General features: G+C 39.5%; 1 protein-coding gene across 8 annotated transcripts in view; it reads left to right on the top strand.

Moving 5' to 3' along the window:
* FOXN3 (forkhead box N3) overlaps positions 1 to 24,543 on the top strand; it is a 301,624-nt gene extending 277,081 nt beyond the window's left edge. For all 8 annotated transcript variants that reach the window (XM_054025439.1, XM_054025442.1, XM_054025440.1 and 5 more), the window contains 2 exons: positions 1,537 to 1,645; positions 16,908 to 24,543. In XM_054025439.1, the coding sequence (XP_053881414.1) occupies positions 1,537 to 1,645; positions 16,908 to 17,457 (659 nt within the window). In that variant the 3' untranslated portion in view covers positions 17,458 to 24,543. The remainder of the gene's footprint in view (positions 1 to 1,536; positions 1,646 to 16,907) is intronic.
* Positions 24,544 to 26,611: the final 2,068 nt, after the last annotated feature.

Here is a 26,611-nt window from a genome sequence, read left to right as displayed (position 1 = left end):
ACTGACTTCATTGATTTTCCGGTGTTGGGGTGGAAAGTGTGAAAAGTAGAACAGTATAAATAGTAAAAAGTAACTTGATTATTTCAGTTATAACTGAAAGTCAACTTCCAAACTTCAGCCTAAAGTTAGTCACCGAAAGCTATATTTGGACATGTAAATATAAGTGACCTGTTGTCCAGAAGTGCTAAAAACCGAAGGTGGGTAGAAGCCAGTGACAGGATTTGATTAGGGATTAGCATGCTCTAAACAGAAGGGAAAAGATTATTTTCACAGCAGTATTTGGTGGTTTGGAGTTGAAGCAAAGTGAGCATCAGGATGTCATTTAGGAGGAGGTGGTAATCAAGATGGGATAGGACCATAGCTTGAAGTCCATAGGAACAGTTAATGCTCAGTACATAAGCAAATCAGGTCACTTTAGTTGAAAGTGCCTAAGTATATATTTAGGTGCCTAACTTTAGGCATCCACTTCTGAAAATGTTGACATACTCTGGCAATAGTAATAAAAGTTTCTTTTAAAAGAGTATTTTATTTTTAGATTGCCAGTCTCCCTTCAATTAGAATAAAATAAAAAGTCTCTAAAAATAAAAAAGCAGTTACAGGACATGCACAATAATAATAATGGCATGAGTTCATTCACAGCTTTGGGAGGATAATGGAAAAATGACTTCTTAAAGGAAAATTGATGAGAAAAGGAAAAATCAGGGCTAAATAGGGATACACCTCCCAGCGCTGGTGCACTGTCTACACTAGCACTTCGCAGTGCTGAAACTTGCAGCTCTCAGGGAGGTGCTTTTTCACACCCCTGAGCAAGAAAGTTGCAGCGCTGTAAAGTGCCAGTGTAGACAAGCCCTTAGTTCTGTCATTTCAAATATTCTTCTGGTCAGAAGAGCTGAGGAAGTGTTGCAGCTGTTGTGATTTGTTCCTGATATAAGCCAAATAGAATGCAAAAATATATCCCTGAAATCCTCCCTCTCTCATTTTACTTCAGAATAGCAATGGTAGACATCACGCAAGTGTGACGAAAAGTACTTACTTCCAGTACAAAACCTTGTGGGCCAAAGCCACAGACTGGAATACAGCTGAATTACAAATCCCTAAAAATCCAAAAAAACTTTGTGGTCCAAATAGTCAGCATTGTATAATGACGTGTCCTAGTCTTTTCTTGAATAGGATAGAACCCAACGAAGATGGAAGATCACTGAACAAATAGTGTTCAATGATAAAAAGTTCTGACTTACCTAAATTTTCCTATGTTTACTGTAGGATGTTGTGTAAGGAATTGTCTATGGCAATTAAAAAATTTGAGGGTGACCTCTGTGAACCAAGTTAAATTAAATATTTTGCAATCTTTACTTAGCATATAGAATAATGTGAATAGCACTTTAATGTTAACTATGAACAAAGGTTTTTGTGAAGATTTTAAAGGTGAGCGCTGTATTAGACATTCTTATTTAACATTGTCTAAATTTATTTTAGAGCTTAATATCAAAAGTGCTGCTTAAAATTTTTTCTAAATGTTTAAAAATTTTCTTTTAGTTCCCCCTGGAGTGATACAAAATGGAGCTCGTGTTCTGAGTAGAGGAATGTTCCCAGGAGTTAGGCCATTGCCAATCAACCCTATTGGAAGCATGGCTGCAGCAGTAAGGTAAGGGTATATAGGTACAGAACCAGTGTTAAAGAAAGTAATTATTAGACAGTAGATATACTCTGGATATGCAAGGATTGTCGTCAAAAGTCTTGACACTTGTTTTTATTTCTGAGATTAGATGAGAGGACGTAGTGGGCTTTTTAATTTTGTTTTTAGTACATGTCCTCCTGGATCACCATTCTATGTCTGACAAGTGTCTCATGAGCGACTATCTGTTGCACCCTGGCTTCTCTGAAAAGCGGGATTGTACATTCATCAATGGATTTGCAGGTTATGGTGACAGCTTAGTGCTGTCAGCAATTTTTCTCGCTAAAAGCATTCTGTTGTGTTTCCATTTATAACAAAATGGGGGGAGGGATAGCTCAGTGGTTTGAGCATTGGCCTGCTAAACCCAGGGTTGTGAGTTCAATCCTTGAGGGGGCCACTTGGGGATCTGGGGCAAAATCAGTACTTGGTCCTGCTAGTGAAGGTAGGGGGCTGGACTCAATGACCTTTCAAGGTCCCTTCCAATTCTAGGAGATGGGATATCTCCATTAATTATTATTATTATAACAAAAAATATTTAGCCTAAATCTTTTCCTAGAGTTAAATATCAGACACCAGAATATCAATTATAATACTTAAACAAATTCTGAGGGTACGTAAACATTATAGCTATCATTATTAACTTTGTGATGTACAATCTGAAGTCCTTTTAGTGCACGGTCCACTTGCAAGAGTATTTTGAAATGTTCAAGAATAGAATGTTGTTTTTAAGCCATGAAATTAGGACTGTATCCTTCAGAAGGGAGGACAATATAAGATACATAAGAAAAGTCCGGTAATACTGAGGGCTCTGATTCAATGGTTTGCTTTACTTAGTGAAAGCCAGCTCCACTTGAGACAACAGAGTTACACCATGGAAGAATTTGGCCAGGTGTGTCACTATTGTCCTTCTCTTCCAGTGTTCTCAGTATCTGCAAAAAATGCTTCAACTGTGTACCAATTGGGTGCCCTGGGTGGACTTCCATAATTTATGCTGATTCTGGTTTGGAGAGGACCATTTAGGCTACATCATCTGCTCTCACGGTTCTCAGCCAGAGGTTACAAGTCTATAAAGGAAAATACTGTGATTACTACTAGATCAGGTGTTCTCAAATTTCATTGCACCGCAACCTCTTCTGATGACAAAAATTATTATGTGACCCCAGGAGGGGGACCAAAGCCTGAACCCACCCAAGCCCTGCCACCCTAGGCGGGAGGGGACCAAAGCCCAAGCCCTGCCGCCATGGGGGGAGGGCCAAAGGCTTCAGCCCCCGGTGGGGGAGCCTGTAACCTGAGCCCCACCGCCCAGGGACAAAGCCCTTGGGCTTCCTTTGACCCTGCCCAGTGCAGGTCGGGATTCGGCTTCAGTCCTGGGCCGCAGCACGTCTTAACACCAGCCCTGGCAAACCCATTAAAATGGGGTCACAATCCACAGTTTGTGAACCACTGTACTAGCTTAATAACTTATAATTGCCTCAGTTGTTTGTGCCTTTCCATAGTCAGTGCTTCTGGAAGTTCTGTTTATATCTAGACCCTTAGGTGTAGTTCATCCAACCAACAGCTGGAGGCAGAGTACCTGAGACATGCACAGAGGCAGGGGCGGCTCTGTGTTTTGCCGCCCCAAGCACGGCAGTCAGGTGGCTTTCGGTGGCGCGCCTGCAGGCGGTCCGTTGGTCATGCCGATTCGGCGGCATGCCTGCAGGAGGTCCGCCGGTGCCACACCTTCGGCATCCCCGCCGCCGAATTGCTGCCGAATCCTCAGGACTGGCAGACCTCCCGCAGGCATGCTGCCAAAGGCAGCCTGACTGCTGCCGTCACAGCGACCGGCAGGCCGCCCCCCATGGCTTGCCGCCCCAGGCACGTGCTTGCTGCGCTGGTGCCTGGAGCCACTCCTGCACAGAGGGGAAGATATTAATTCAGTAATAACCTATGGCTGTTTATGGGCTGTTGTTAAACCACATCTTTTCATCTGCTATGCTGAATGAGGCATCAACCAGAAATACAGAGGGTTTCCCTCTGTCTGCACCTGTTAAAGGTCTACCCTATCCAGCAATGGCAGCCCACACATCTTCCAGCAGTGATGCCACTGGCTGTCAGCCAGAGCCTGTGTTCTGCTCCCGGGGGGATCATAGAGCCATGGGATTAGTTATTAATAATATTCTTTTAAAACATAGAATCCAGTCTAAATGGTGAGGAAGGACAAGAATGGCTGTTCTGGAGCTCATCCTCCCCCTCAACTTATGGCTATCGTTTGAGCGACACAGATATTATTTCAGAATCAGAGGAAGCTTTGTGGGGGAAAAGGGGATATCTCCATAGAAATATGTTCTTCTCCCCCCTCCCCTCCCACACCACCACTTGAAGACTTCCATAGTTTTGCTCCCAATATTGCTGTGCTATGCAGGGCAGCATATAGCTTAATTTTTTTGTTATCAGAGAGGCTCACCACCTGCAGTCCCCCTGCTGTTCCTGCTTCCAGCAGGTGGAATAGTGTCTTTACCCTGTTGAATGGTAATGAAGAATAAAGAGTTTGGGCGTGGGAGGGGGCTTGGCAAGGGTGGGGCATGGGAGGGGTTTCGGGGTGCCGGATCCGGGCAGCGCTCACCTCAGGCGGATCCCCAGAAGCAACTACATATCTGTGCTGCTCCTAGGCGGAGGCGCAGCCAGGCGGTTCTGCACACTGCCTCCGCATGCAGGCGCCACCCTGGGAGCTCCCATTGGCTGCGGTTCCCAGTCAATGGGAGCTGCAGAGCCAGCGCTTGGGGCGGGGGCAGAGCACAGAGCCCCCATGGCAGTTCCATCGCCTAGGAGCAGCAGGGACATGTTGCAGTTTCTAGGGAGCCACTCAGAGCCAGGTAGGGAGCCCGCCGGCCCTGCCCCAACCGGATTTTTAATGGAGATATCAGAAATGCCAGTTTCTAGAGCTTTACAGTTGGTAAAGTCCCGGATAATACAGCTTTTACTGTATTGATAACGGGAGCTTCAGTCTAGCAGACAAAGGTATAAAAAGTTGAAACTAGACAAATTTAGAGTGGAAATAAAGCACAGTTTTTTAATCATGGAGGGAATTCATCACAATCCTTGCTAAATTGTTGCAGCGGTTGATTTTCTGTCACTGGCAATTTTTAAGTCAAGATTGGATGTTTTTTTTTCTAAAATATATGCTTTAGTTTAAATAGGACTTAATTCAGAAATGTCCTATAGTCTGTTAAACAGGAGGTTAAACTGGGTGATCATAGAATCATGATTTGGTCTTAGACTCTATGAAATTCTATCTTAAGAAAATGACACCAGTATTCTAAGAGCCTAGAATAGCTACAGATTCTACACAATGATATGGAGTAGAGGTCTAAAATTATGTGCTTCTGTTGGCTCTTAAATGATGTGTGGTTCTTCCTGGCTGCCCCAATGGCTATAGGTTCTGTTGCCTATTTAGTTATCCTGAAAAGTGAGGAAATGCCATTTGTTTGTAATAGCTTGATCTCAACACAACTATGATTTGCATCATGAGAAAGTATGATACGTGTCCCTAAATTCCAGTATATGTATTTAATCCTTTTGTTTTAAGATAGTCTGGATTATTCACAGATGCAGATTTTGTATTTCTCTTTTACATCAAATCTGTTCAGCACTGTGAGAGCTAATTAGGATCAGAGACTTTAAAAAAAAAAAAAAAAAAAAAAAAAAGGAGGGGAGGGGGACCTGAAGATACTTTATTGAAGTACCAAAAAGAACCAATGGCTTGTCTATCTGACATGACGGAGATCACCCCATCCTTTGTGGAAGAGATGAGCCTTCATGAAGGATCTGTAAAGCACAGAAAAGCCTGAGGGGAATGTTCATGGTTTCAAGGATGTTCTTTCACCCCGTAACTTGTGCACCTTTTGTATCCACATGGGCTAATCTGTCGATGCCTTTTTGGTGTTGACGTGCCCAATATGGGGGAGGGATAGCTCAGTGGTTTGAGCATTGGCCTGCTAAACCCAAGGTTGTGAGTTCAATCCTTGAGGGGGCCACTTAGGGATCTGGGGCAAAATCAGTACTTGGTCCTGCTAGTGAAGGCAGGGGGCTGGACTTGATGACCTTTCAAGGTCCCTTCCAGTTCTAGGAGATAGGATATCTCCATTAATTTAATTTAATTTAATTTAATATCAAATACCCCACTACAGGTTCAGTATGACAGCTACCTTTTAGAGAGTGGCTATTACCTGCCCAGGCTTTGGTTATTCAGTCCAAAACTGCATTATCTTTCTTTGCTGCCATATCAAATGACACACGTGCTATCGATGTCTGTGCAGTCATAGCATATATCTGGCTATGGTCGCCACATGATCTCTCTTGGCATGACAGTTTTCAGGTTTTTCCTTCCTGGTTGACTTTTGTTTTGTTATTTCCTTTCTACAACCTAACTACTGTAGATCCCTTTGTATTATTTCTCTGTCTGCACTTAAGTTTGTAGATCTAAACAGTTTAGACTTATCCGTGACATACTTTGGCTGGCTGAAGGATACAGCTAAGCAAATATTTGATAGCATGGGTTGATCACAAGGAGGTAAGACTTTCAGCAAATTACCCTGTTGTTTGGGCAGCCATTAGCATCAGGTTATAGTCACAAAAAGTTAAGGTTTGTGTTGCCATTGCAATTGCAGCTGGATAATTGATTATTCAAGATCCTTTCTGTGGAAGAGGACAAAACCTAACTAAGCATTGACCTAACACGTTGAAATCACTTTGGCTTCTGATGTATTACCTCGCACCAATTCCATCCAATTGAGCAATTTACTGAACTGTGGCTTTTTAATGTGGGAAGTGAATGGGTTGCAGTGTTTCCCAGTTCTACACAATCTACCATCTACTTGCTTACTTTTCTCTGCAGGAAGAACAAATTAGGAAACGATCTCACATAATCACTTCACCTTTTGTATACAAAATAAGGTGCGACTCAATAGAATTGTTTGAATAAAATACCCTATTGAAAAATATTGAAATCAAGACAAATCCACCACTTTACATGAATAAAGATTAGCCATTGAGGAGACAGTCATTATGTTGTAGTGCATTTGGTTTAAATCTCATAAATAGATCTTTTGTTCCAGACTGATCTGTAAATGGAAAAAAGCATCCTATGCTATTTTAGTTTATGAATCATCGTCTGTTGCTAAATCTCCACAACAGAATGTAGCTGGATGTGTTTTGACAGTAGTTCTTATTTACTTTATTCACACCACTTTTAGCTTGTTTGCCACCACTATTTTCCACGTTGTGGCTGACAAGTCAAGGAGCCAGCAGAAAATAGCTGGGTGAAATATGATACCAATGCTGCTCAGAATGTAGGATGTTTTAAAATGTCTCCAATATGGAAACCATTGTATTATTCAATTTTAGTGTACCCCAGCACTGTGGCATCATCTGAGCACACTTAAAAAACAAGCACAGTGACATTCTGGCCTCCAGGCACATACTTTCATTTAATGTCTTTGTAAACAGAAAAATCAAGTCACACCTTAGGCAATGGCTTGACTGATGGATTAACCTCTGACTACCTGAAGAAGCAAGTCCTGTAGTCTGGGACACATACACCCCCACCCCCTTCCATTGAAATGTCCAGCCTAAAATCCTCATGAGAGCACATTTTAGGGCCTGTTAGTAGAAGCACCTCCTCAGTCAAGATAATGTATAGGGAGAGATGTTCTATTCTAGGTAATTAGGTCCCTCATCATCATACTAGCTCTTACATACACCTCTAGCCCGATATAACGCTGTCCTCGGGAGCAAAAAAATCTTACCGCGTTATAGGTGAAACCGCGTTATATCGAACTTGCTTTGATCTGCTGGAGTGCGCCGCTTCCCCTCCCCCGCCCCCCCCCCCCCCCCCCCGGAGCACTGCTTTACCGTGTTATATCCAAATTTGTGTTATATCGGGGTAGAGGTGTAGTGCATTTCCTCAGTAGATATGGGAGTGCTTTACAAAGGAGATCAGTATCATTATTCCTATTGTACAGCTGTAAATCTTTACTGGGTACAGCCAATGCCTAGAATGGCACGTGGAAGGTGATGGGAAAGAAGAGCAGAGCATGGAATGTGGGTGTGATGCACACGCGCTGCCTCTCTCCACTAAGTAGACATCTGCTGCATTCTGCAGTAGCTAAAGTTCCCAAGGAGCTGTCTTCATTCTGTAATTGTTCGTATTTAAAAAAATTATTGCATTAGTTCCCTTTTGATGCGTCAGTTGCATTTGGGCACGGCTCCATGGCCTAAGTATTGGATGTATTGGGTTAAGACCAGATGTATTGGGTTAAATCCTTAACTGGTGTAAATTGGCATCTCTGAAGTCAAATGGAGCTATGTTAGTTTATCTTGGCTGGAGTTCTGGCCCATTATGTGGAAGAGACCCTGGAATTATGCAGCATTGTCTCCTGACCGTTACAGTCAGTACAGTCTCCCTTGTGGTGTTTGTGTAATTACATACAAAATTCATTTTATTATACTCTGCCCCAAAATGTTCAATGTGCTGCAGATTTTTGTGTGCTGTAGAAGTTATTAGGGGAAGCTGGAGGTTTGGGCTGTTGGGTAAGGGACAATTGGGGCCTAGGTCATCCAGGAAGATGTGGGGAGGCTGTGGATTTTGGTATGTAGAGGGCAACTGAGGAGGCTTTTTGTTCTGGGAAGGGAATGCATCTTTTCTTTACCTTCCCAGATTGGGTAGAGGAAGAGGTGGGGAGATAGTGGTTTGATTACTTCATTGCCTACCTCAGTCTCTTAACAGAAACCTCTTCCCAGTTTCTGCCACTACTTCCAACAACAATAGATAATCATCTAAACGTGGTGCTCCAGATAAAATGGTCAGCGGTGGAATGGCTAAGTAATGGGGTAGATAACCCAGCAGTAGGGCAAAAAGGGTTAAAGGTTTGCTCTGAAGAGAGGGACTGAAACCATCCTACAGCAGCAGTCAGGAATATCAAGCCTGGAGGGAATGAAGCAGGCTTCAGAGCTGGGTTGCCCTAACACAGGGGGATTGTGGGTCTAAGGTGGAGAGGACCTAAAGGACTTGGGATGAGCAGCCTTGAACTGGTAACCTGAGGAGCAGTCAATCATGGGGAAGTAGCTTGAACTGTATTTGCTGTCTTTCTCTTTATTTGTTTGTTAATACAATCGAACACCAGGATAGGGTCAAGTTTTGACCCTATGGAGTGTGCGTAGACGGCTTGCAGCAGGTAGGAAAGTCAGCAGCTTTCATTTAACTGTTATGAGTTAAAACCCCACTGATGTGAATAAGAGCTCTTGTTTCAGGCTGCTTGCAGACTCAGGCAAACTTTGCTGTATCAGTTAGGCCTGGTTCACATGATGAAGATTATCTGAACAACCAAAAGGACCTTAGAGCCCAAACCTAGTTTGCCTGTGAAGTCAAACATAGCAGTTAGGAATGGTGTCTCTGTTTCACATGCTGGTTTGTCTTATTTGTATATTTATTTATTTGCCTTTCTGAATCAGTCATTCAAGCAATAATAACTAAATAAACAGAAATAAACTTAGTATGCAGCATAGGTACCAAGACATAAGCAGAGTTATGAACCCAGACCATCATGTAGGTTGTCTGTGTAAAGGACTTGGAATGTATTTCCATATAGATGTTCTTAATTTTATTGTTTATTACTAGAACAATCTGTTCTAAAAAAGAATCCAGGTTGCACTGCAGGGGCATTTCCTGCTATATTATGCATGGTGAGTTATTTTGTGGAGCTGAAGGAGGTGTTCCTTTTACGAAAATATTTGACGGCTGAGTTTAACTTGCCTCCTTCTCCAAAGTAAAAAGGACCACATTTGTTTTAACTCTAAATCTGATATTGATACAGATAAAGCATTCTTTTTGTGAGGACAATTTAGATTTTCATAAAGCCTTTGACAAGGTCCGTCACCAAAGGCTCTTATCAAAGTAAGCTGTCATGGGATAAGAGGGAAGGTCCTCTCTGGATCAGTAACTGGTTAAAAGATAGAAAACAAAGGGTAGGAATAAATGGTAAGTTTTCACAATAGAGAAAGGTAAATAGTGGTGTGTCCCAGGGGTCTGTGTTGGGACAAGTCCTATTCAACATATTTATAAATGATCTGGAAAAAATGAATAAGCAGTGAGGTGGCAAAATTTGCAGATGATACAAAACTACTCAAGATGGTTAAGTCCAAAGCAGACTGCAAAGAGTTACAAAGGGATCTCAAAAAACTGGGTGACTGAGCAACAAAATGGCAGATGAAATTCAATGTTGATAAATGCAAAGTAATGCACATGAGAAAACATCCCAACAATACATAGAAAATGATGCGGTCTAAATTAGCTGTTACCACTCAAGAAAGAGATCTTAGAATCATCCTGGATAGTTCTCTGAAAACATCCACTCAATGTGCAGCGGCAGTCACTAACAATGTTAGGAACCATTAGAAGGACAGATAATAAGACACAAAATATCATATTGCCTCTATATAAATCCATGGTATGCCCACATCTTGAATACTGCATGCAGATCTGGTCACCCAATCTCAAAAAATATATATTGGAATAGGAAAAGGTACAGAAAAGGGCAACAAAAATGATATGGGGTATGGAACAGCTTCCATATGAGGAGAGATTAATCAGACTGGGACTTTTCATCTTGGTAAAGAGACGACTAAGGAAGGATATGATAGAGGTCTATAAAATCATGATTGGTGTGGAGAAAATAAATAAGGAAGTGTTATTTACTCCTCATAATACAAGAACTAAGGGTCACCCAATGAAATTAATAAGCAGCAGGTTTAAAACAAATAAAGGAAGTATTTCTTCTCACAATGCACAGTCAATTTGTGGAACACATTGCTAGAGGATGTTGTGAAGACCAAGAATATAACAGGGTTCAAAAAAGAACTAGGTAAGGTCATCGAGGATAGGTCTATCAATGGCTCTTAACCAGGATGGGCAGGGATGAAAAACCATGCTGTGAAGTGTCCCTAGCCTCTGTTTGCCAGAAGCTGGGAATGGGTGACAGGGGATGGATCACTTGATGATTACCTGTTCTGTTCATTCCCTCTGAAACACTTGGCATTGGCCACTGATGGAAGACCAGATACTGGGCTAGATGGACCATTGGTCTGACCCAGTATGGCCATTCTTATGTTTGTTAATGGATCATTACATGATTCATATTTGCCGTAGTCCTTTGCATGTTTGTTGTTATGATGTAAAATCTCCCTGTGAGAGTTTGTCAATAGTGTAACTGACTTACCAGTGTTGACTTCTATTCAGTAACTTCTGGATAGATAGACCCCTGCAAATCTGTGAGTATCTACAGAACATTTTTGCGGATCGGATGCGGATGCACCGTTTTGTATCTGCGCAAGGCTCTATGGATAGGGTCAGATCAGTCATCATAGAAGTGAGCCCTACTTATTTTTAATTTGCTTTCTTGTTGTCCTGTACAGTGCTATCTAAATGACAATTCCACCAACCTGGAAAGTAACCTGTGACTTTCTTGCAGTGTTGTTTATTATATGGTTTATAGCAAACCTGGAAACTTCCAATGTCCAGAAGAAAAATTGACATGCCCTGGTTTCTCTCATTCATTTAAGTGGGATACTCTCTGAGATTCTAAAACTCCCACTTACAAGTGCATAACGTGTTTCATTCAGAAGAATCCAAAAACAATTAAACTGATATTCCAACTATATACAGAGTTCACTTCAGCCACCAGTAAAATGCAGCCATCTGAGGGGTGGAATGTAGCTGGTGTTTAGAAGCAGAACTACCCAGCAGTTAAGAAGAACAGGAGTACTTGTGGCACCTTAGAGACTAACAAATTTATTAGAGCATAAGCTTTCATGGACTACAGCCCACTACAGAAGTGCTCCTGTTCTTCTTTTTGCGGATACAGACTAACACGGCTGCTACTCTGAAACCAACAGTTAAGGACAGGACGTGAATAATACCATATCCAGTAGAAATCACTAGAGGAATTCAAATAGGCAAAATCTATTTACCACTATTGGAATTTGGCCAGGATGCTTGAGCAAACACCTTGTATGCTTGCCAAAAAAAAAAGCACCTTGAGATCTTTAATGGCCTTCAATGGTTTCGATTTCAGTTTTGTCTCTTCTAGAAGATGACCCCCTGATAGGTGGGACCCACTAACACCATGCTGGGGAAATAATTTCATTACTGACTTGCAGAGAGGAGATCCACCCACTGTAGACTCCATCCTGGTCCCATTGTATCAGTAACAAACCTTTTATTGATTTTCAATGAGAATGGAATCAGACGTTAAAATGGCCATCCCTATTTCTGGCAACACCCCATGTGCTCTGACTATGGTCTAGTCAATTTTAATTATTTTTTCTTTAAAAAAAAAAATCTTTACACTGTAGCTATGGATTTATAAATCTTAAGTGTTTTCAAATCTAGTTAAGGTCCGTCAGAAGAACAAAATATTTCAGTGCCAGAAGGATGAAAAGCAACCAAGCACTTCCCAGTGGTCTGTGCTACAAGCTAGAGATTTGGCATGAAACAACTTGAAAAGTGCCAGTTACTAGAAAATCTGGATGAACTTCTGGGTAATTTTAAAAATGTGGGGCATTGATTTTTAGTAGTATTTTTCATCACTGTGATGATGAGTTTAGCATTGTTAAATATCTGTCTAATCTCCCCTTTTGAAAAAAGCACATTAGGCAAAATGTGGTGGGTTTTTTTGTTTTGTTTTGTTAATGCTTCAATGGTAGAGTGGGTTGTGTTTAGAGGCCTTCTGATACAAAGAATGTATATATGGAGATTGTGTATGTGTCTTGTTTTTTGATTGAATAGGCCCAGGCACACAACACTATTTTCCTGGCATTTATAAACACTGAATGACTGACAGGTGTTATTATTTAAGTCTTGAACAGAAATGCACTCAGTGGGGGCGGGGAGGGGAGCAGTCAAGACCAGTGAGGGATTGTGTCACCACTGCTCTGAAATCTTGGGTTCCTTATGATGCCTTGCTGTTGAATCGCCCAACCTAGGCTGCTTACAACCAGTCTACCAGCATGCAGGTCACACCTGAGTGTCTGCATGTTAGTCAGTCCTGGTTCAGCATCTCTGACCCCAGCAACCTGTCTACTGCCCCACTCTGGTTTCCAGCAGACTCCAACACGCTCCCAGTCCCAAATTTTCCCAAAACCATGTGCTCTGCAATGTCCTGCCCTCTCTGGACAGTTCAGTAAAATAATATGGTTTATTTGCTCCTTTTAAAGAGAGAAAACGCACCAGTTTGCCACATCAACTGGAGCTGACATTCACTTTAGTACAAACACAGCAGTGTTGGCTTAGATTAATAGTAAAACAAGTTTATTAACGAAAGAGGATGGGATTTTGAGTTCAAGTATGAGAGATAAAGTTAGGAATGGTTAAAAGCAAATAAAAGTGAAAACTCACATCTAAAAGTCTTAATCTAGAAAGATTTGGTTTGAGGCTTTGTTCAAGATAGCCTTTCTCACCCACAGTCTTCCAGCAAAATGGTGACCCTCTGCTTGTTCAGGATCTCTTCCAGAGGCCCAGAGGTGCTGGTGCCTTGATCATTTTAGGTGAAAGAGATCACTTGGGGTTTTCTGCCCCTTTCTTTTTATAGTCCATCGAACCTCTGAAATGGATTCTTCTGAAAGAAAAATAAAAATAAAGTTATTTCAAGTTGTGAGGAAGGTGATATGTAGACTGCCGGTGAAGGAGGCTCCATGCTCTTCCCCACCACACACACACTTTTGTTTGCTGAAATGCAAATTGTTGTGTTTCCTGCCATCTACTCCCCCTGCTGTCTTGAAGATCCTGTTTACTATTTATATGTAAATTGAGGTAAACACACGTGTCTTTGTTTAGGAGAGACTTGTATAACGACTTTTGCCTAGGCAGGGCTATCTGGTTTTGAACACGTGTTAATAACATCATACGGGGGAATAAATAACTTTACATATAATGCTGCTATATACATTTCACCATGATATTATTGACCAGCGAGTTATTAGTTTTCAAATGATACCTCACAAGGCATATTGTGTACAAATATTATTATAATATGGTGTAGGGTGTGAATACAGAGGTGCTTTGGCTCACACCCAGTATTACACTATTTGTTTTCTTAGCAAATGTATGACTCCATAACAGTAATACAAAGAATTAGGTCTTGGAAGTGCCTCAGAAGTGTATATTCAATGGAAATGGATTAGATATTATTTTAATTCCACTCATTATATTAAACTGCTAACATCAAGTATAGGGAAGTCTTCACATCTCGTGTATTTGAGCTATTGCTTTAAGGTAAAAATCATTTGTTTACTTTTGGATACATAATATCTGATCTTCTTGAAGATCCTAAAACATTCCATCTGTTTCACTCATTTTCATTTCTGCTAGTATCCTTGCCAATTGTCTCCTTGACCTGCTATCTCTCTCTTTTATTTTCTTAAGCAGGACTGGTTGGAAAACTTTGAAAATTTCAAAATATTAATGAAGAACAGAAAATATTTTCTGTAGCAAATGTTATTCATTTCCTGATCAGCCCTATCCCTTATGCTTTCCATTCTGAGATCCTTGGTCTATTCCCTCCTTTCTTCCCATTTCTCTAATACTTTTTCTTTCTTGCACCTTTCTGTGGACCACCTTCTTTTTCTTTTCCTTCTTTCCATTTTTTGTGGTCATTCGGTTACCAATGGGAACTTATCTCTTCATAGTAGTTTACCTTCCCTCTATAATCCTAGACTACGTAGCATTTTTTTATACTTACTCAAAATTCCAATCCGTTTGCAAAGTCATTGCGTCTTTACTCCAAATTGTAGCCCATCTGTGTCAGAAGAAACACCAGAGTCTGCTCAGTGCACTCAAGGGGCAAATCAGCAGTTTTTAGGGAAACGTTGCTGCTCTTTTCTGTGGAGTTGTTGCTTTTTTATTTAATGGTCATTCAAAACAAACTATGCCCAGATTTAATAATAGGAAGGTCCATTAAAAACCTTGTTTACCTACCATCTAGTTAATAAATATACTGTTTGATTTCCCACCTATTGTGTCCAGTGTTTGTTTCCTTGGAGCAAGAATTTGTCGCTGAATTTATGCTGAAGATTAGTAGCATGCAATGTTTATTGAGCCACATTGCTCAGACTATTAGCTGCCTTGTAAAATCATGTAACTTTAATTTTATGCTAATTTATGATAATTTTGATGATCTTTACATGTAAATTTAGCTTAAAAGTGAAGAATTTGTCATTTAAAATGTATCCCATGCTTCCTTTTTAATGAATGATTTTAAGGAGTTGGTTATAAATTCACCTTACAACTACTTTAGTATGGATGATTTCTTCCTTTAAGCATTTGGCATCCTCTAACGACAACCCCTGCAGTGGCAAACCATCTCAAAGTAAATGCAGCTGGCTTGCTGCACAATCATGAATGACGCTGCATTTAGTTATTAATAATTGAAGTAGCTTTGTCTCTTCCTGCTGAGTCCTGTATATAATTCATGGATCATAAACCTACTCCTAAAATCTAGGAAAAATTTAATTTTATTGAGCAAGAGAGGCTGGTGAGAGACTTTATTTGCTGATAACTAGACCTTGTATTTACATTTTTTCCCCAAAATAGTCTAACTAGAAAATTTAGAATGACTAATTAGCCATCTTCCAGCATTGTGGTGGTGTTGGACTTGAAACTCTATTTCCTACTTCAACAGAATAAGATAGATCTTAGACAAAAGTTTTCTTTCATTTCTAGCCGTTGTTTGTTCTGTTAGATATATGAAAACTGTGACTTTATGCACAGCTCGTCCCATACTCTTGGGAAATGGATAACACTGTCCTGTTTTCTGTAAAGAAACAAGTTCCAGAAGGCAAGTCCATTCCCTGGAAACCTGAACCACTTCCTCATAATTTACTTGAAATGGAGAGGGGAACAGTTTGTCTGATTTGGCAGGGTGCTATTCCTCTTAACATTCCTTTTGAGAAACCTTTACATTCAGGACACTCCTATGAAGTCACTTATCCAGCGTTGGCTTGAAAGACTGGCAACATTGAATTATGTGAAGGTGGCAAGACTTGATTTTAAAAGCAGTTTATCAAGTGATACTGAAAACAGACTAGTATTTTTCTCGTTAGTAATTAGGAGCCTGTAGAATGAGTCCCGAGCATCGTCCTCCCCCATTTTGCTTAGTGGAAGTTGAGGGCACTGTGCAGGATTAAGCCCTGCTTTAACAGACTTGCTGAATGGGGGACACGTTCTTTTCCCATGTAAATCAACAGCAGAACTGCCATTGACTTCACTGGTGTGCAAACGGGCTCTAGTGGTTATACGTTTTTCATACTGAAGTAGCACCCAAAGGCCTCAATCAGAATTGGGGTCCCACTGTGCTAAGTACTGTACAGATATATAGGAAGGAAGACATTATCCAAAATGGTGCCTTGTAGCACACAAGCAGAGTTTTTTCTTCTTCTTTTTCTTCTCATTACTGTTCTTAAAATATTTTGTCGATCACTTATGTCAATAGATATTAAGATTGACAGTGCTGAGGATGCCCCTCTTCTTTTGATATAGTCAGAATAAATGTTGATTCTCTTTCTTAATGTGTTTATGGTCCAAAAAGTGACAGTGAAATGGCACCTGGTTATTGTACATCTCTGCTCACTGTGCCACAGTGCCTAGTCAGAAGCCACAGCAGTTTAACTTATTGACAGAACAAGGCGTTCTCTACTGTCAGAATCACATAGCTGGGGAAAACCAACACACATCTGTCTCCAAACTTGCTAGCAAGTTTCTGATTCCAGCCTTTGGTAGTACTAATATATAAAGGAAAGGAGGAGTTAAATTTCCAGATCACCGAACTGTCATTTCTATCTGTTTGAAAAACAGTGGTGTGATTTTGTTTGTTTGTTTATAAACATAAATTAGATAGTTTTATTGATGAAGGATAAATATGAACTGTCGGAATGTCAATTTTTGTGACTGTACCACTCACTCCTGTCAGTCTGTTTTGAATTGTTGTATTTTATGTATGAGGCCCAATACAAAGATGATTGAATTTGATAGAAAAGCTCCCACTGATTGAGTTAATGGGGCTTTGGATCAGGCATAGAATGATCATTACTTTTGGTAGCCATATTGATCAGTTATCTGTCCATTGACTCCATGATTGTTGCATTTCACCTTAGAGCAGCATTATGTGTACATGGTTTCTAAGGATATTTCATTTCATTTTAACAGGAATGGACTAGCAAACTGCCGGATGAGGACAGAAAGTGAACAGTCGTGTGGCTCTCCAGTCGTTAGTGGGGACCCAAAGGAGGATCACAACTATAGCAGTGCCAAATCTTCCAACCACAGGAGCACTTCACCTGCTAGTGACTCTGTTTCCTCTTCCTCTGCTGATGACCATTATGAATTTGCTACTAAAGGCAGCCAAGACAGCAGCGAAGGGAGTGAAGTTAGCTTCCAGAGCCACGAGAGCCATAGTGAAACAGAAGAGGAGGACAAAAAGCAAAACCGAAAGGAGACCAAGGACTCTTTAGCTGACAGTGGGTATGCATCCCAGCACAAGAAAAGGCAACATTTACTGAAGGCGAAAAAAGTACCAAGTGACACACTGCCTCTTAAAAAGAGACGTACGGAAAAGCCCCCAGAGAGTGACGATGAGGAGATGAAAGAAGCAGCTGGATCACTCCTGCATTTAGCGGGAATTCGCTCCTGTTTGAATAACATCACCAATCGGACGGCAAAGGGGCAGAAAGAGCAAAAGGAAACCACAAAAAATTAGAACAAATCATTGATTTGTTTGAACTTACAAAATTTTGTTTCAGCACGTCAGGTGAATTCTAATGATTTGTGGCAATATCAGCATTTTTTGTTTTGTTTTTGTTTTTTGTTTTTTTCTTTTTTTGGACCCTTAAGATTTTTATTTTTAAAGGAGATTGAAGCCATAGAACTCATTCTGACACTCAGCTAATTTACAAAAGCTTTTCATTACCTGAAGACACAAAGTAAAAAAGCCAAAATCACCATTGCTTTCTCCAGCTTGTCAGAAATGCATGGTTGAATACGCAGTGACAACATTATTGTGACGGGAGTACAATTCGGCCCTTGGAAATCCCTCTGATACCTAGAAGAAATGTGCATAATTCAGTAATCATTCAGGCCTGGCCCTTAGGTTAAAAAAAAATGGCCTTACAATTGGGTTTATAAGTGAATGTTAATAAAGAGATTTGGAGGAGGCATGGAGTCCTCAACACCAAACCAAGAACCAGTGGCAGTTGGATACAGTTGTGCCATAGAAGTCTTTGGACAGCCACTGGAGGCAATTGCGCATACAGTAATGCATTATTAGTGCTCCCTGTACTATATGTGGCTCATAATGTGAAGACTGATAACTTTAAGTTGTGGAAAATTTGAACTATGTATGCAACGGGTTTCAGTGAAATAATGAGAAGAAATGGTTGGGGGGGGAGAGGGAATTGTTAATGGTATTGTTAATCATTGAATTCTGTCTTCTATATTAAATTAAAAGAATGTTCAAAAAGCCATAAGCCTGAAGATTGGCACTGCGTGCAAAAAATAATAATAATTATAATAATAATATGGAAAACAAGCTATGTCTTCTAAACTGCCTGAGTGAAAAGCAATCAAGTCTAAGAAATTACAGTAGATATTACGGAAATAAGTAAATCAGAATATTTTTCTGTGGATCAAAAATATTTGGTCTAACTGGGGAAAAAATGCTACAAAACCTGCCATTAGTATTATGCTGTATTTAAAACAAAAAACCAGAAACAAAAAAAGCATATTAATGGACAAGAAAATAGCGTACAACAAAGAGCTCCTATACTGCCCTCAAAATTGAGTATGCAGTTAATGTCAGTCAGGATTCATCTGTGCAAAAACATCAGATTTCCAGATCCAACCAGCGTAGCCAGCAGAAAATTCTGATCCACATTGCATGGATTTGGGGGAGGGGAAATTAAAAACAACAACAACTTTTTTTTTTATTCAAAGATAACAAAGTTCTTGTAAGGTAAATAATGTATTTAGCATGAAGCATGAATTATTTTCATATAAATATAGAAAATAGAGAAAAAGGCTATGCCTCTAATTTTTAAGCCCTTAGGCTTAGAGTCTGTTTTATTTTTGTTTTGTTTTTTTGTTTGTTTTTTGTTTTGTTTTTTTGAAGCAGGTGTTTAAGGTTTAACCTTCTTCAGGGACAAACACTGACTGTTGGGGAACTTACTCTGCAATATTAAAAATATCTTCACACTCTGGTAGGGCTTGGATGGTTGAATTATACTGCCTTGTCTGCACATTCAGCCCCCTCTCCCTACTTCTGTTTAAAAAAAAAAAAAAAAGTATGTCCTTTCTCTGCCTGTACATGTGTAACATGATGCAATAATTTGAGGGCAAATTTAGTAGTGAGTGTGTATGATAGAATCAAGAGAATAATGGGAGCTTAATTGAGGAAAATAATTCGGATTTGGTTCAGGGATAGGTATGTCAGTGAATAGCTTTGCTAATTTGCCATGAAAAGAAATGAAGTTAGTAAAGAGCCTTATTGATGGTGATCAGAGATATAGCACAGGGTTAGAGGAAGCGATTCAGGTATAGTTGTGCTACTCTCCTGAAAATGTTGATAATTAGATTGGAATTCCCTGGAAGTGGGGGGAAGCTGTGAAGAAAATACAATCTCTCCCACCCCAATTTGTGAATTTGGCATTGAAATCATCTACACTAAGAAAATCTGAGAGGCAAAAGGAACATTACAGGGACTGAAAATCCCCATCATTTCATAAAGTAAAATTATCTGTCTTCTTTAAAAATTTGAGGCCACCATATTTATCCTTGGTGTAGCTGTTTTAATCCACAGAATTACATGAGGAGGGAGGATAGCCCATGAACAGGAAGCTATAGAGGGATATGATCGCCTACCCAGTGGAGTAAAATAAAAATTGCACCATGAGGCATTTGGGTTTTTCATTTGGTTTAGGAAGTGAAAGGATTGTGCAGTGGATTACTATGGTCTGTCAATATTGCTATGCTCAATGGGTGTTCTGTTGTATAGAAAACATACTACAGCACAAGGGTGCAGCACCAAAATTTATTTCTTTTCTTCTGATTTGCCTAAGTGTGTATCAGGACTCAAGACCCTGATTATATTGTGAATTGAATAATAGTCCATGGGCTGGATGAGTCTGGGAGAACTTCAAGCAGCGTAGATTGAGATGGTGGGAGACAAAGATGGTTTAACCCTTGCACTCAAGGTGATCTGAGTCCACTGGGTGCAGGGTTGGTCCCCAGGTGTAAGTTAGAACCCTACCAACTGCTGCTGTCACGTACACTGGTTACCAGCAGCCCTGAGAAGCAAAAACCCATAGCTTAGGGGTCAGTGCAGCATAGAGGTGCATATTGCTTCCTCTGGGTAGAGTCCTTTCATGACTGCATTGGGGTCCTTCTCCTGTTGGCGGATATGCCAGCTCTGCAGCCAGAATCCGCTGATAGTGCCACACGACAACTGCACCAGAAAATCTGGCCTCTTGTGTTTCATGGTCTTCTGGGAAGAGTAACTGCAAATGAAAATGCATTAACTTGCCCCAAAAGCCACTGTAATACACGCTTGTGCATATGTTGTTCCATCCCACCAGTCTGATTAATATTAAATACAATTAAGAGTAAAATTTAGTGGCATCAAGTAAATTTGAAGCAATGGCTTACTCCCCACCTTCACCAGAGAAAATTACATGGTGACATACTAGTGGGCAAAAACTGCTCTCAGTCAGAAAACTAATTCCAGAGTAACTTTACTGACTAGAATAGTTACTCCAGACTTATACCAGTGTAACCTGAGATAAGTATCTGTTCCATAAGTACTATTTTCTAATTTGGCTACTTGATTAAATATGTATTTATCACTAGTGTTATCCACCCAAGAAAACAGTCTTGTACATAAATACCTAATTAGGCAGGTTGTCTTAAAATACATTATTTCTGTAAGACTTCAATAACTCCTTTATGGACTTGCTGGTATATTTAAATATCGGCAGGTGCAATTTGTAGCTTCTAGGCTGGCCTACTGGGAAGATGTCAATAGGCTGTGTTTTATAAAATACTTTCAGGACCCATTAAAAGAGAGGAACCAGAAGTTTGGTTATGTACTAATGCCCCCTGTAGACTATTCAAGAAGGGCATAAAGTATATGTGATTAAAACAATCTATTGTTGTAAGTTTAAAAAATATTTTGTCCAGAATTCCTATACTTATAACTGGTGACATTCAGTACATAACTAAAGATTGGTATGTTTTTTTTAAAAAAAAAAAATACTTGCAAGCCACCTTTTAAAACATGCAATTTGTGCCTGATTGAGCACAGTAACTTCTTCGGAATTGGACTTGGTTCCATCAGTTAAATATTCATTTATCTACATAGGTGTGTTCTTTGTACATTGGATTGGAAGGACTGTTTAAGGTCTGTCCAGTCTATTAGGTAACCAAACATTATAGAGCCAATACAATGCATGTTCATAAATACTCTCAAGAATTAACTAAATAAATAAATATAAATACATTGCCAACGCCTCAATGCAATTGTCACTATTCTTAAAATCCTGCCAAAACTAACTGGTAATTGGATCATATTATGGACTTCAGCATTTGCCAGACTGTTTTTCTGACAAAGCCATTTTTGAGGAAGAACTCCTAAAATCTCTAAACATCTATTTTTCCCCACTCTAGTATTTTAAAAAATCTTTCAAAATTAATATTCCTCAAAGCTGGTATGAAAAAGATATTAGGGCAGCAGACTATCAATGGCAAGTTACAGACCTGAGAAGATTTTTTTAAGGGTGGTTTATAATTAACAAACAAATCCTTACATTTTACAATGTTCATTTTGGAGGGAGAAACATTTGTAAGCCAGAGCTAATGCCACAAATAGATTCTGTTAAAGTCTGCAGGTGTAAAGGAATCAACCATTCATTGCTTGTGTGCTGCAAAATATTTGATGTTCTTTTGTAAAATCATTTTGATGAAGTTTTGCCTTTTAAAAATGCTAAGCACAGGTCTTGAGCAGCTTTGCTATTTCATCAAATGTATCTTCCTAAAAATGAAGCTTGATTGTGATCTCACAAGTGTTGAAACCAGGAGTAACTCCAGGGGCATCACTGGAGTTAAAACCAGGATTGGTGAGATGATACACACACCCCTTTAGCTCTAGAAAATCAGCCTGTGAGCCCAATTCTCCTCATCCATGGGTTACATACTAGTGTGTAATTCGACTGATGTCCTTGGAGTTACTCCTGATTTATACTAGTGGGAGAAGAAAATCCCTAAACACACACACTGGTCTTCTACATTTGACTGAATTACTGCCTCGCTTTGAAAACTATGGACCAAATTCCCTACTTATTTGGACTCAAGAGAGCTATAATGTAGTTATCTCAATTTGCATAAGCAGATAATTTGGTCCTAAATCATCTAACAAATGGTGCCATGGGTGAAATTTCTAAAAACACCTAAGCCAAGAGTGACCTCTTGAGTTTGAGAGAGAGGCTCCTAAGTCACTAAGGGCCAAATTTGTAAAGGTATTTAGGTGCCTAAAGGTGCATATTAACACCTGCCTAGTGGGATTTTCAAATATGCCTGGATGTTTTACTGCCTTTGAAATCAATGGGAGTTAGTTGCTTAGGGCTTTTGAAAATTCCACTAGGCAGGTACCTGGTATCTTCATCTTTAGGCACCTGCACACGTTTATAAATCTGGCCCTCTGTGGTTTTGAAAAATGTAACCCCATGAACTCTAGGTTCATAATAAAAGTGTGGAAAACACATTCACAATTTCAGATACAAATGCAATTCACCTCATTAAGCAAGTAAATCAGCTGGGTCACAGCTGCCCAGAATATTTTTATTTTATTTTATTTAGAAAAGGTTGTTTTTAAAAAATATCTATCTATCTTCTTGACTTTGCCAGCAAAAGAGCATTTGAACCATACATCCTCTTGATTGTAACAGAGTATCAGTGTTGACAGTCTGACCAGTTAAGTCTTTAGTGTTGTTTTTCACAGCCCTCCAGTAATATATCAAACACTGTTATGCACATAATGCAGCACTGTGATCTAATTTAAATAATACTTTTTTATTATTTATACTACTCTATGTAATATACATCAACACTTTGCTATATAACCTAAGTGATAACCCTCTTCTTAGTTATCTGCCAAACTTTGAACTTCTGTTTGGTTTATATTGCAGTTAACGCAGTTACAAAGTTGTAATTATGTCTTTTTCCTTTGAATCAGAATGTGTAAATCAAACTGTATACATCTTGTGTGTTTCTATTTTGAGATGGAGTCTGAGGATTTACACATAACATTTAGTGTTCTGTATAAATCTGCATACCGTTGTGAAATCATCTGTTAATCCCTTTTTCTTTCGGAAGTATTAATTGACAGTGGTTTATTAGGGTTTTTTGTTTTTACTTTATTTCTAATACTGGTTATTCTTGAATTAAGCACAGACTTGTCAGCTGGGTTGCTTTATCATTGATAGTGTATATGACCTTATAATTCTTCCACAGTTCAGCAAACAAGTACTAGCTTCACTGACCAAAAAAAAAAAAGAAAAAAAATTCTCAACCTGATGTGTCTATGGTGCTGTATTTTGCTGGTGTACATTTAAAATCAGAAATGAGTTAACAAAGGTCACTTCTGAGTTGTTGTGCTAAACGAGTAGCCTTTCCTCTTTTCTGTTAGCATTGAAACAAAGAGTATTTATCTGAAAATATATAATTGTTTTTTTCTACTGTATCACATTTGCAATGAGTATAGCATGGGATTTCTATTCCTTTTGTAAAAAGGGTGAAATTCGCCCAGGGCCTGATCCAAAGCCAATTTGAAATTAATGGGAGTGTTTTTTCAGTTATCTTCAGTGGGCTTTGGAACAGACCACCAGCATTGAAGACCCACCACTTAAGCCCAAGATTAAGGATTTAAGTGATGCAAAAGGCCTTGAGCTGGCATTCAACACTAGGGTGGATTTCACCTAAAGTTGATATTCCATATTGGATATTCAGATGCTAATATGGATAATATATCATAGCTAGAAATTAGACTCCATCCTTCCATTACTGTGGCCTGAAATCCCAATACCGATTTTTTTCTAGTTCAGATAAGCCTGAAATTTAGTGCATTTTTAAGTTAATTGAACAATGTACATTTCCTGAGTATGTGTGTGGGACAACAATTAAAAGTAATACCTGCATTTGATAACCAATTCCATGCCTGCATCATTCACACTCACTACTTAAAACTGCCATTGTGTAAAATGTTGGGGGAATGACTTGTGTGTGTATGAAAAAGCATTATAAACTTGTACATTTTTTTATACTCTGATTCTGTAATATTTCTGAAATATTTTGTTTTACAGAAAAAAGTGATAAAGCAATCAAAAGACCAAGAGGTTTAATATCAATGCTTAAGGGTCACATGACCTTAACTGGCCAATAAGTTAATTTAGTACAGTAATAAGAAGCCAATTTTTTTTTTTCTGTACTTGGCGTATGAAACTGCCAATTTCATGAATATTGAAATAAGAACTGTGATGGGGGAATAAACAGTGATGTTAAGTTGTATTTGTGTTTACCTAAATGAGCAGTCCGAAGGCAAGTGCAATCAGCCGATCTTTAGGAAATATGAAAGTGTTGATTTAGAAGCATACTTGCATTTTACATTTTCTTGATGTGTAATCATATTGCCAAAGACAAACTATTTCATCAATTATTATTGTAAATAACACTTTCCCAAAACCTACCATAAAGTTTCTGTGATGTATTGTCTTCCAGTTGCAATAAAAATTACTGAGTTGCATCAATTGAATAATTGTAGTTTTGTGTATACTTGCTTGAAAATACATTTAAATATTAAGTAATAGTCAATATTTTTAAAACACTAATTGCTGTATGATTTCTATTTGTTTTTATTCAATTTGAGTTTCGTTTTATACCCACGGTATGATCTCTCTTGCACATTCACTGCACTAGGTGCCAATGCATTGCTCATGTGCAATTGAATAAATAGGATAAAGGAAATAGGATTTCACTAGGAGGAGGATGAAGCACTGGAATGGGCTTCCTAGGGAGGTGGTGGAATCTCCATCCTTAGAGGTTTTTAAAGGGCCGGCTTGACAAAGCCCTGGCTGGGATGATTTAGTTGGGGATTGGTCCTGCTTTGAGCAGGGGATTGGACTAGATGACCTCCTGAGGTTTCTTCCAATCCTAATCTTCTATGATTTCATGATACAGAATTTTTCATCTTGCTAAAAGGATTGTGTGCCTGATTCTCTTATATCAGTTTTACGTGGATATAACTTACTTCATTGGAATTACTCCTGTTTTATATCCAGCATAAACCAGAGAAGAATCCAGACATGTATATCAAATGATATTGTGTTATCAAGAACATTTCCTTCTAAGTGGTGCATTTGCCATTCTTGGGCCAGAGTCTGAGCTCAGTTACACGAGTGCAAATCCCAAGTCAATTCATTGACTCATCTTGCTGTTTCTAGGACTCCTACTGTAAGCAAATGCAGATAAACCACTCAAGCAAAGATGTTCAAAAATTGGTACCTAAACTAGAATGCCAAATCCATAGTTAGGCAGGTATTAGGTGGCCTTATTTTCAAAAGCACTGAGCCTCCAGTGGCTCCCATTGAGTTCAGTGGGAATAGGTGCTGCTATTTGGTGAGAACTCTTGACAATCAGGGCTTAATTTGGAGTTAGAAATCTGGCCCACACACTCATTTTGAAAATCTTGGCCTCAGTCTTTTGTTTAGCAACTGAACAGTGAACGGTAAACAGTGCTGTTACCCTATTACAGCCAATCCAAATGGTAAAATCCTATTCATAAAATTATTATTGGAGCATTCTCCATTTTGAAAATGCCATATTTCCACAAGCAGTCCTAAATATATGTATAGATTGAGCTTCTAAAAGATAAAAACCACCCCATTCTTCAGCAAGCCCAATATCTGTTCCACAGCCAGTTTTCAAAGATATTGTTAAAACTGGAGGGGTGAACTTCCCTGCTGTTCAGCGAGGACATATGGCTACTTACACCATGGCCCCCAGCTGTCCTGAAGCCTTTATATAAACATCCTTTTTCATAATAGACCTTTCTTAACGTATGTTCTTAGTGGTTGGTATTAGATACCACTGTGATAGGCATCTGGATCTGATAGATGTGGACAGGTATTGCGGGAAGAGGGGGAAACAAACTTCCTGGATATACACAAAAAGCATGAAAATGCCCCAGGCCAATAACTGTCTGGGCAATTGATACTTTAATGTACTGCCTGAAAATGCTTCATTTTGTAACCTATCAGTGTTCAGGACTATTGTAATAGAATGGAAAAAGGAAAAACCCACAGACAAGGAGACGAGATGAAAGGAGCTCAGTGAGAAGAAAAAAACACTTAACTGTGCTTTGGTCTTTCTTCCTCTAATGGATCCCCCCGCCCATGCACAGTATACGAAGCAAATATTCAGCAACATGTTGTGCAGATAGATCAGTAGTGACATGCATGCAGGAAAAGGGAGACCAGCAGATTTTTCAGTTCTTGAAAGGAAACCTGTTTCACTACTTGCTGGCAAGAGAGAGAACTCTTGGGGAGTCGTCTCTGGACAAGAAATACTAAGTGTGTCTGGCACTGGCACACATGTTTCAGTCTCTGCTACCCATCAAAAGGGGGAGAGGATGGTTTTGAGGTTTGCCTCAGAAGGGAAGTGGATTCCCTATAGGAAGAAAGTCAGGAACAGGCTAGTTTAGGCACTGGATTGAAGATGTTCAGTTCCCAGCTCGACTGCACACTTACTGTGCAACCTTGAGCAAGTGATTTAATCTCTCTGTCTCATCTGTAAATGGGAACCATGCCTCCCTA

Source organism: Malaclemys terrapin, chromosome 4, assembly GCF_027887155.1.
Source record: "Malaclemys terrapin pileata isolate rMalTer1 chromosome 4, rMalTer1.hap1, whole genome shotgun sequence".
In the NCBI taxonomy this organism is placed as follows: Eukaryota; Metazoa; Chordata; order Testudines; family Emydidae; genus Malaclemys; species Malaclemys terrapin.
The sequence above is the reverse complement of the archived record's forward strand: the minus strand, read 5'-3'. Positions and strand labels throughout refer to the sequence as shown.